We start from the raw sequence: 12,148 nt of genomic DNA, 5'->3' as shown, positions 1-12,148 counted from the left end.
CACTTAAACAACTGAGCTGCTGGGCAGGTCCCCAAGGTACAGATATGAAAAGCTCCAGTACTACACGCCAATGAGCCGAAGCTGGCAAAGGCACAGTGGACAGTATTACAACTTCCATTGCTCACTACTATGGAAATAAAGATGTGCATTAGTGACTTCAGGTTGTCATTCATCAACTCTGGGCAACACTAATAACTTTTCTGCTGGATGTTACAATTAATTTACTCAGGATTCAGAAGGCTATTGGTTTATGTGCTAAAATTGAGACAGGATGCTGCCACTCATGTCCTATTTCCCAGGAAGTCTTTTTTCATTAATCTCACCAAACATACCCTTTGCTTCCATTTAATTTTTTTTTTTCTTTTAAAGTTTAACTAAATTGCCACTTGAGAATGTACAAGACCCAATTCAATCTGGGATCTTATTGGGGGGGGGGTCCTTTTGAGACAGGGTCTTCCTATGCAATTTTGACTGGCCTTAAGCTCACTTTATAGCCCAGGCTGGTCTTGAGCTCACAATAATCGTCTTGCCTCAGCCTGCTGAGTGCTGGGATTACTGGCACATACAACTACCCCCAGCTGATCCTGTTTTTTTTGAAAATGAACAAAATCATTACATAAACTAATCAGTCAGCCAAAGGCATCAGTCATAAACTACTTAGTTGCAGTTTTGGAAAGCATCATTTTAAAAAATGTTTTTTGAAAACCTTTTTTTTTGCAGAACTGGGAACTGAACTCATACCCTTGCACTTGCCAGGCAAGCACTTATTCTACTGAGCCATCTCCCCGGCCCCCAAAACCAGATTTATTTATTTGTGACTTTAAAAATTATCTATAGCTCTAAAATGACAGAAAAACCTTTGCTGATGGTTTCACCTTTAGTAATGAGAGAAGAAACAAAATTTCAAAATGCTACACTTACTTTTCTATGCTTAGAGTAGAGTCAGGTCATATTTAAGAAAAATAAATCAATACTCAAAGCAAATTCAGATTAAAAATTAATTTGTATTTTAAAATACACTATTAAAAATTAACTTTTCACTGTATGTTTTATAAGATTTAAAGTTGAAGGAAGGGTGAAAATCTAGCACACAGCAGAATGTTAATTTTCCACTTCCCTTTAAGATAAAAAGTTACTATTTACTAAAAATTATATGCCAAACAAACCTAATGACTTTGAAAATGTTTCGAAAATGTGGGATAAGTACTGAAGAACATAAACAGGATTTTGATTTTTCTTCTGAATACTAGATGTTTTATAAGGCTTGTGGGTTCTTTCAGAAAGTAACAGAAATCTTGATTTCACTGATACATCTTTTAGTTGTTTTAGACAGTATAATGTTCCCAGTGTCAATCATTGCATGATGGTAAATGAAATAGCACCAGAGCAGTATGTTGATAAAATAGTCTAGATAATACCCATGAACAAATCACACATGGTCCAAACAAAAATGTAATAAAATATTTAGTGAAAAGACACATTTCAACTCCCATGTATGGATCTTAAAAATACAAATAAAATTTTATCAATTTGATATTCAGCTTGTAAGTGGCTCGATAAACATCCTTATTTCCTAAAATGATATTGCAGCATCTCTTGGAAAGGTAAATGCAACTTTATACCTTTATTAGTTATGTTAATAGAGGTAAATATTTAAATAGTACACTCATCCCTGGGTCTCTTAAAAAAACTGAAAAGTCTTAGTGTAAGTTTCAAATTTTAATATTTATAAATTTAAAAAATTTTACACGCACTGAACTGTAGCAGTGCTAACATTTTGTGACCATTAAACCACAAACTCACTGTGTAGAGCTTCTTTCTTTGTACAGAGAATCAAATCACAATACCAATATTTGCAATCTGTCATAGTAATTTTGTGGTAGAAGACTACACACCGGGCAGCCTGGGCTCACAGCACACTTGAGGTCAGATCCCCAGCAGGTACATAGTGCAGATGTGGTGCTGAACTCAGACTAGGAATTATCAGCTGTGAGTACACACCACAGTGCCAAACAGCTGACAGGCCTAAGAACCCAGACCAGAGAGGTCTAAGAACAGACTCAGAAGGCCTGGGAACAGGTAGAGAGCCAGCCACATGGTGAAGGAGAGACAGTACTCTCTATGAGCCTCACCGAAGGTGCAATGCACAAGCGACACCTCCAGGTTCATACCAGTGATCACTGCAGAGCTGGCTCAGAATGTTCAGTCTTCACAAAGACTTCCACAAAGAGCGCCATAGGCCAGAAACAGATTTTTTCACTTAAGTCCTCTTTAAAATAGAAATGGATGCCCACTATTAAGCTTCTATCTTTACCTGAACCAAATATATTCTTTGGTTAAATATGTTATGGGTTCCCATTATAATCAATGAATCATATATCACATTATTTACAACTAAATTGAAATGTTTAAAGTTCAACTTGAACCATGGCACTTCTAATCAATTTAAGCTCTGCAATATGCCTAATTTGGATATTTTTAAGTTTTAGAAAAAAATTTAAAGAATTCTTAAATGCAGTTATTCAGAATAGTTACCAAGTCTGAGAATTCACTTACATTTAAAAATAATTTAAAACATTATTATTACTATATCTTCAAATCATCTATGTTGTTTTGTAAAAAATTTTACAGAAACTTTTGTTGAAACCTCATATTCAAAACAGTTTCTTGTTCTCTGGCTTAAAAACGAAACAAAACCCTATGAAATACTGAGGTTCCTTCTGACTTAAAAGGTTAATATTTTATTCAGGAACCGACTGATAATGACAATTACCCGTCAGAAACTATCAACTTAGTAAATTCCAATAACAACCACTTCTAGGGACAGAGGTGGCAAACAGAACACAAGTAAAATTGTAACAGAGAAAAACAGTATTTTCAGGATTGAATCAACATTGTACACCAGGAGACTCAAACTTGAAACTCTTGAACCTGACAGCTAGTTTCCTTCAATATTTGAGAGGGTCACAGACGAATTAACAGAAATGGGAAACTTGGTAATGTCAGAACAATAAAGACTTGATACTGACAAAAGAGAAAAGCCCAACCATTAAGGGGAGAGTTAAACGATGCTGACATAGGGTTAAATTATACAGATACATGGTTTTGAAATGAATTGTGAGAAAATACTAACCATCTCATCTGAACAGAGTAATGTAACATAGTTAGGTACAGAATTTATAAGGTTGAATTCTTAAAATTAGCTTAAAGATTAGCAAAGTTTGTTTACATAAAATGGAAACATTGTACATCAAACGAAAACCCAATGCAGCAATATTAACAGGTTGCTGTCTGCCAAGGCTAAGAGCCAGCAGAGGCATGTAACTGTTGCAAAGGACAATGTCTAAACACTGTCAAGTATGTTTTGCTGTCTAGGCATCATTTATCCAGCAACAGGACCCTAAAATCAAACCAACCCTTTTAACAGATACAAGAACACAGTTATAGTTGCTGTTGCAGTAACATAAACTGAGCATACAAAGTCTTTACTAATTATACATTGGGAAACAAATGGATCAAGGAACATAAAACGAGACATAAATAAAAATGCATGGTAAACCAGAGGTAAAAGAATACTGTGAACAACAGAAAGTTTAAAAATCAAATACCTGACAGTGTCCCTTTAGAATATATAAAAAAGGCCACAAATAATGTTTTTTAAAAATTTTAACCACAGTCAGTTTAAACTGGAAAAACCAATTTCTTGGAATCATGCCAGTGTTCTCAAAATTCACTGGACTAAAGTTAATGAAAAAAAATCTGAAGAGCTAATAACATAGCTATAGACAAAACTGGATAAAATAAAAGAAGACCCAAATAACCAATCAGGCAAACAAAATCATGAACACCCTGAAGAACCTAGATGGTACAATTAAGTGGCACCTCATTACCTACAATGTGGTGACCTCTCCACTTCCCCCTAGTTTGCCACTAATTGACATTCTGGTGATCTCTTCAGCATTATTTGGTCCAATCTGAAGTAAATATTGTCTTCAATAAAACTGGTCTAATAAAATTTCAGTACTGTAATAGGATCTGGGCAGATTTACCAAATACATTTCATGGATATAAACTGTGGAGTATGAATGCCTTACTACCAAGACATTCTTTTCCTACCCATCTTTACTTGTAATAATACCCTAATTATAGCTGTGTCCTGGCCAGTGCACCTCTCCATTCAGTTGTGTGTCTCAGGGGCTGCATTTATCACACACAGAGATACATGTAACTCACAACTGCTGCAAAAGCTTGAGGGAACTATGAAGCATAAAATAGCAGAAACAACAAAAAGTGAGTATTGCTGCCTATCACTTCAAGTTCTTTAAGGAAACAATAGGTCTAAAAAGAAATGGATCAAATAATTTCAAAATATAAAGATATGTATTTCATGAAAAATGATACCGGTGTTCTTCCTCAAAGTCTTTTAAGATGTTTTGGCTCCACCTTTATTTACTGTTACTTGATAAGTGGCCAGATTAAAAGAAGTGATTCTCAACAATCACTCGGCCATAGGCCTAGCATTCACTCCTATCTAACATCACATGCACAGGTTGGATGCTCTAATTTTGTTAACTGTAACTATAAGTATTACAAAGTCCTACAAAGCTTTGTAGAGCATCCTATGTGAAGATGCATAAGCTATGTGCAATCCAATGTAAAAGCTGCACTCAGGATGGTTTAGCAGACAGCCACGCACGTGTGGAAGGAGAATGCTGCCCTCCATAGCTGAGTATCAGACGCACCTGTGCTGGAGTCCCTGCCTCACAGTGCTGTTGACTCTAGCATGGCACTGGACAGTTCTCTATGCCTACACTTTCAATTCTGTAATTTAAGCTGGCACAAAGAAGGGAAGCATGGCAGCAGTATAAAAATCCTGATTAGGAAGATTAAGCTAAAGTAAAGTTTTTAACTTCTGAAATTAAATTTGTGTGGCTCCTGTGACATGAAGATAACTCCTACTTTAACATAATTATTGCCCCTAATGCCCTAATGTGCAATAGTCTGTGTGAATCAGAATTCACATCTTTAAAAATAGTTATTGCTTAAGCAAGCCATTCAGAGTAGATATGGGCTGTATAGCTAGATTGAAATGCATTCATACAGTTAACTACACAGGAATGCGCTTTTCATTTCACTTGTAAACTCACATAAATACATGATCAAAAGGGGCAACAGGTTCATAGCAGCTAACACCCTAAGCCAACTCTGAAGCATCAAGACTTGATAATTTCTTTCAAAAACAAATCTGTCCTTGTTTTTCAATTTCCTTCTTAAAATTAAGGCAATGAAATGGCTACAGTTCCTAAAGTTCTGTTTACGGAACAAAAATATACACGTATTTTCCTCCTCAAGTTCAGGCATCAGAGTATGATTAGAGATGTGTATTAATTACACAAAACTTGCAAAGACCAGGGTGGAGGGGAAAAGGGGGGTGGTGGAGGAAGGCAGACAAGAGGAGAGAAAAGAAGGGAGGGAGGTATAAACTAAAAAGCTAATGGAAACCTGCTGATGATTTTTTTTTGCTAAATAAAAAACTTGATTATTAGGGAGAAAAAAAATAGAAAGCACAAAACCTCTTAAGGTTTTTCAATGTCTCTCGCACTGATTCAAAACTTTCAAGGTGATGGAGGGGAGGGACTTATTAAAATGAAGACTCCAGGGTCCAACAACCAGAGATTCTGACTGAAGGTCTATGACTGGACCCAAGAATCGATTTTTAAAATTAGCTCAATTGACACAGGTGGCCTATGGACAACATTTTGAGAAACACTGCCTGGTACATGACCATCTAATATTTAACAGCAAAAATTCTAAACTTTGGCTAGCCACCTATGTTTTGACCAGAGGGGAAAAGGCACTCAATATGTGCCTGTATCTGTTTGCACATACATGGAACTGCATCTTGAAATTTTCAAATCACTGTTCAAAATCTAGAAGACAACATATATGGCAGATCAAGGCTAACACATCAGAAGCTGATTTCAAAGTTGACCTCTCCTGTTTCATTGCATTGTGTCAAAGTTTGAGGCTCTCCAAAATCCAAAATGGCCAAATGAACTGAGGAACAGGACAAGACTCAAGTCAACTTTCAGCAATTCAGTGCACTCTGCAGAAAGGATCTAAATTAAGCACACAGTTTGTTGTTTATTTCACACAAAGGAGACCACCAACATTAGCCATAAATTCTTCTAAACTTTTTAGGAAGGCCATCTTTTGCTTCCGATCCAGCGTGGGAGGAGTGCTGCTTGCGGTGAGTTTGTTGAAGGCATCTGCTAATCTCTGGTAAATGACTGGGTCTTGCTGACTTGACAGTAATGTTTCCACCAGCTCGGAATATTCAGCCTGCAGAGGAGACAAGGTGCCTGTAAGACTGTATTTCACAAGTGTTACTGCAGGGCTCTAAGAGGCAGAGGCTGACAATCTTTTTCTATTTACTAGCTATCTGAGGTAATCTCATCTTTTTTGTAGACTAATTCACACTGCTAGGAAATAGATACTATTTTTTTTTTTTTTAATCACCAGATTATTATATAGGAGTACCCAGCCAGAGTATTCATAGTGCAAAAAGCTGTTGGTCCCCCACATGACAGAACAATCATCCTTCACATCCTGCAAAAGAACAGGATGAAAATTCTTTCATGTCAGCTCATACTGATTTTGTTAGGTTCCCCCCCGGCAGAACTGGGGGCTGAACTCAGGCCCTTGCACTTGCCAGGGAAGCACTTATTCCACTGAGCCATCTTCCCTGCCCCTGATTTTGCTAGTTTTTACTACAGCATTATAATTAAGACATTAAATTATAAATTTATGTGGTATAATTAGAAATTAAATTACAAAATAATACAAATACTTTTAAGATGTGATGTGCCAACAAAGTGTAAATTTTTATAATGTCTTGGGGCCGGGGAGATAGCTCAGTGGAATAAGCACTTGCCTGGCAAGAGCAAGGGCCTGAGTTCAATCCCCAGTTCCACCAAAAAAAAAAAAAAAAAAAAAAAAGGAAAAAAAAAATCTCACTATATAACTTGGGTGGGTCTTGAGATTGATATATCCTCAATCTGATCCTCCAGCTTTGACTTGCTGAGTGCTGGGACTACAAACATCTGCCACTGTGTCTAGCTGCATTATACATATTTATTTTGCATTTTATATATACCCTAAGTTGGTGACATGACTTGGAATAGTTCTCCAGAGATCTGAGAGACACCTTGTTATCCATTACCCCATTCTGAGGACAGCAATATCTGGGAGGAGGGGAACAGAGGAAGGGTTTTTCAAGCTTCCAAAGAGTGGAGGCAGAGCAAGCACTTTGAGAGTTCCACACCAGCACCATCCAGTGACTCTTGGAGAAAAGTGGGAAAAAGACTTCTAGATATAATGGCAGTGATACATGTAGGGACAAGAAACACTGTGTTCCTCCTAAGCAACAAGACATCAAATGACAGAGAAAGGCCACTAATTACCACACCTACAGAGTAGGTGCTAGAGTTGAATTCAAGAATGAAATTTCCAAGGGCTGGGGAGATAGCTCAGTAGAATACATGCTTGCCTGGCAGACTCAAGGTCCTGAGTTCAATCCCCAGTACCGGAAGAAAAAGAAAAAAAGAAAGAAAACTCGGAGCACAAAGGTCAAAGAGGTTGAGAGGAAGCAGGGCTTTAAATATATGAATTGCCTCAACTCCTGCCATATTTAGAATGGGAAATAAAATGCAAAGCTTCTCTAGCCAATCATCTGGCCTTCTTAGAAAGCACATATAAGCATGGGATGGGAAGACAGGAAACTGAGGCAGCACATGATCCAATATGGGTCTTTGTATACACTAGATGGACAGAAAAATGAAGGTAAGCTACCATAACTTCACTTTTGTCACATTAACCTTGTATTGGTGACATTTCAGAATTGTAAAGTTCAGCAAAACAAAAGGCTGTTTTCTATAATATTACACAAAATAATGTGATGTTCTTTATGCTTTCCAAAGGACAACTCCTCCAGTCTTACTCATCTTGTCTCCTTTAAAAAGTCTAAGTTTCTCAAAGGCAGGAACCACAAATTCATTACTCACTGATGTCTGCACTCCTGGATCCTAGCACAGTTGTCTAAGGACAAGCTTTGGGGTGGTAGCTCCTGCAAAGGATGGTTGGTAACAGAGAAGAAGGGAAAATGAACACTTTTCAGATGATGAACAGTTAGATAAACATGGAATAAGAGCCAGGAATTAATAAAGAAGCTAAAAACTACTGCCTCACTGAGTCAGAGCTCCATTAAGAACTGTGGTGGGGACAACCCATCATCTCTCTGAGCAGCACGGAAGGATGGAGAGAAGGGTGTCCAGTACCTGGTGCAAACACACCAACGTGTAGAAAGCTTCGCCCGCTGCAGTGGTCATCTCTGTGTTGTGCTTTTGCAAAACCAGCATATCAAAAACCAGCTGAAATTAAATAATAAGAACTTTAAATATATAATACGGTTAGAAAAATCCCCCAGCCTCTTCCCAGTCCAAAAAAGAAAAAAGAGGAAATAGTTATATACTCTATTGAATCAACTGAAAATCAAACAAAATATTTTTTTAAAAAAAATTAAGATAACTTCCAGATGTTGTCATCCATTGTGGTATCTGAATAAAAAATTACCAAATTCCTCATTATACTTACCACATCAATTTTTAAGAACAGAAAATAAACCTGGGTGAGAATAATCTGGCCCTGAAGAACTGATCTCCAGAAGACACACAGTGAACTGAAACTATTTCTTCCTCTCTAGACAAATGTAAACATTTCTTCATTTGAATCAAGAATTATGTGTACTGACTGTACTCACCAAAAGCAGATGATTTTCTGACCTGCCAACCCCAAATATCTTACCTTAAGAAAGTGCCGAGTTGCTAGAAAAAGTGGTGAATCTGTTTCTTGTGCTTTTGCACACTGTTCCGCTAACGGTGTCAAAGCCTCCAGGCAAAGCTGGCAAACCTCTGAGCTCATTCTGATCATAAAGGTCAAAGAACAAACTATACTGGATATACTATATATTGGGCTTACAAAAGATTAAAAAAAAAAAACCAAAACATAGTACTAAATGCACAACTCGTTCTAGCTAGCATGTAATATACTATAATGGGTTGTGAAGATTTTCAGTGTTTTCAGATAATCTATAAAACCTAAAAGAGTTTGAGACTGGTCATGTTTAGCTTGTTTCTACCTACTGCATTTTTCTAAAATAAGACCTATCAGAAAATAAGCCCTAATAGGAATTTTTTTAAGAATATACATGATACAACTCCTTCCCGAAAACAAGTCCAATTAAGATCAGCAGCCAGATGGATATATTTAGGACATTTGTTGTAACACATGATGGACGAAATGACTATCAATATAAAATTAAACATAAATAAATGACATTATTGCTAGTAATACTTCAAATAGATGATGATATTAATTTTAATTAAGTATTTGTAAATACCCAAGCAGGCACTTTGGGATGAGAGGTAAATGCCTATGTAAACAGACGAACTCAAGACATAACCAAATAACCATTTGGAGTATAAACATAATGTACAAATAATGTGTGCACTTGATAATGAACAGGCATGGTGTGTCTAACATCAGTCTTCGTAAGTCAGTAGGTCATGTGCTGTAACACAATATTTCATGCACTTGTGGGAAATACAGAAGCACTTTGTGAATCTTGGTGCCTGCAAGTCTTTGTTGCTTTTGTGTGGATCATCGTTACTGTTTTTCTTCTGTACTGGGAATTGAACCCAGGACCTTGAGCTTGCCAGGCAGGTATTGTGCCACTGAGGTATATTCCTCAACTTGGACCATCATTCCTGTTATCATTGTTGTCACTGCTCCTGTCTTGTGAGTCTTCAATGAACACTTGCTTGAATGGAAACTCCGTGAAGCCGGCCTGCAAGCGGCATGATTTGGGTGAAGAATTCATGGGCTAAAATCACTGACTCGGTGTTGCACACAGACAAGGAGCGCCCAGGTAAGGAGAGCTTTACTGCTGGACAGGACAGGCTGGGGCCAAACGTTTTGTACGAAATGGAGTGGCAAGACATTCAGGCCTGAATTCAGGGTTTAGAGAGTTATGATGATGTTCCAGAAGAAGATGACATGAGTGTATCTGAATAAACAGAGTTTTGTACATGAATATAGATTGCTGTACATTAAAAAATAAGGCATCTTCTGAAAATAAGCCCTATTGCCTCTTCTGGAGCAAAAATTAATATACAACCAAGTCTTATTTTCAGGGAAATACGGTGCTATGTACACAGCTGAAAAGTGACCATATTAGCTATTAAGCTAACCAGAGACCTAATAATACTAGGTGATATTGCAAATTGGGGCCATAAAAAAGGAGTAACTGTGGGGTAGGAGTAAAATGCATTAGGCATCTATGGAAAGGGGATAGTATGAAGCAAATTAACAAAAGAAAATACAAATTTAAAATATTTCTAGTAAGACCCTCCACCCCCAACATAATGTTCATTTTAAAGGATATGATGTCATTCCTAGTTCCAGAGAGTACATCAGACTTTTAAACAGATCCTCAGGAAGCTGTGGTATTTTTTCAGGAAATATTTCACAGATAAATGTGATTAATTTGTAGTACTGGTTACACAGGGTTGGAAACTGAAAAAGAAATATTAAATATTTATAAGCTCAACTGTACCTAATTTTTATTTTCATTAATGCTATAAAGTAACCAACAAGCTTGTAATATAACAACTTCTTTAAAAAACATGCAGACCTAAATAGTTATAAAAATACTTTAGTAACTATTATAAAAAGTGATATACAGTAGAACTAATTATTATTTTGATCATTAATAAAAGCTACAGTCAGTTTCATATACTCTGTATTACACTAAACAGTAAATAAAACAAATTCAAAATTAATAAATGACCTGGGAATAAAGTCCTTCTATAAATGTGTTTATTTCCAGTGAAATATTTGGAAAAGTGGAAGTAATACAACTATTATGCATTAGAGTCTTAAATCCTTATACTTCTACTATTTTCTATTTAGACAGTTCTGGGGAATAAGGAAAAGGTAGATAATCTAGTCTATATTTGAGAAAATATACATCTAAATACTTGTTACTTGCTCAAACAAACCAACCCTGAAAGTTAACTACTAGCACCCAGAGCTCGTTGCACAGCGTCACCTTCTGGTTGCCACACAAGCACGGGGCCACCGGATGTTGGAATCATTTCTGCAATGAGGTGTTTCTCACAGAGGGAGCACATGGGGAGAGCCTGCTGTGCAGGGGCCTTGTCTCCCAAGCATTCCCATCTCTCCTTTCTTCCTACTGCCTCCTCCCCTTGCTCACTCGTGTGCACACACCCCTTTTCCCTTTTCCTTCTTACCATCCCAAGACAATCACAGTAAGAAATTATCCATCGGCTACAGTGCTTAAAGAAAGAAAAGGCAGCTGTACTAACCCCCAACCCTCAACCCAGTGGCCCCTCGCTTAGCGTGGAGGTTACATTTCAGACACTCCCGCAATAAGTAGCGAAAATCAGTAGCAACGTTATGCTGTATTTACTTTAATATTTATATATATTTTAAGGCTTTATAAATCCTTTCCACACTCTTACAAACTTCTCCCACACTTTTAAAAACACTTCTAATGTTAACCATTTTGTAAACTCTCAAACCTACATAATTTTTTTTTCTTTTTTGAGGAACCAGGGATTGAATTTAGGACCTTGCGTTTGCCAGGGAAGCGCTTATTCCACTGAGCCATCTCCCCGGCCCCCAAACCTACATAATTTTAACAACATACTGTACAGTACTTCAAAAACCCCACGATAAAGGGAAAACTCTGCAATAATTTAATTAATATTTTTACTTTATTTTTAAAATATATTTGGTACAGGGTCTCACTACACAGCTCGCACTGGTAGTGATCCTCCCGTTATGAGCTTCCCCAGTGCTGGGATTACAAGGCATGCGCCACCATTCCTAGACTCTGTCTCCAGCTCAGCACTTCCCGGGGGCGGGGCCAGTGCAGCACGCGGGACTGGGACTCAAACCCTGGTCCCTGCACTTGCCAAAACAGGTGCTTAAGAGCCGGGGAGATGGCTCAGTGGAATAAGCGCTTCCCTGGCAAGTGCTAGGGCCTGAGTTCAATCCCCGGTTCTGA

The 12,148-nt window shown here is 37.4% G+C and overlaps 1 protein-coding gene across 3 annotated transcripts in view; it reads right to left on the bottom strand.

The window, feature by feature from the left end:
- Positions 1 to 1,706: 1,706 nt before the first annotated feature.
- The window catches only part of Xpo4 (exportin 4), an 89,386-nt gene continuing 78,944 nt past the window's right edge, over positions 1,707 to 12,148 (bottom strand). For all 3 annotated transcript variants that reach the window (XM_023699140.1, XM_004639371.3, XM_023699141.1), the window contains 4 exons: positions 10,502 to 10,632; positions 8,863 to 8,980; positions 8,337 to 8,429; positions 1,707 to 6,342 (listed from right to left, as the gene is read on the bottom strand). In XM_023699140.1, coding sequence (XP_023554908.1) covers positions 6,145 to 6,342; positions 8,337 to 8,429; positions 8,863 to 8,980; positions 10,502 to 10,632 — 540 coding nt within the window. In that variant the 3' untranslated portion in view covers positions 1,707 to 6,144. The remainder of the gene's footprint in view (positions 6,343 to 8,336; positions 8,430 to 8,862; positions 8,981 to 10,501; positions 10,633 to 12,148) is intronic.

This window comes from Octodon degus, unplaced genomic scaffold (genome assembly GCF_000260255.1).
Source record: "Octodon degus isolate 3935 unplaced genomic scaffold, OctDeg1.0 scaffold00111, whole genome shotgun sequence".
Classification (NCBI taxonomy): Eukaryota; Metazoa; Chordata; class Mammalia; order Rodentia; family Octodontidae; genus Octodon; species Octodon degus.
This window is presented reverse-complemented; position numbering and strand designations above follow the sequence as displayed.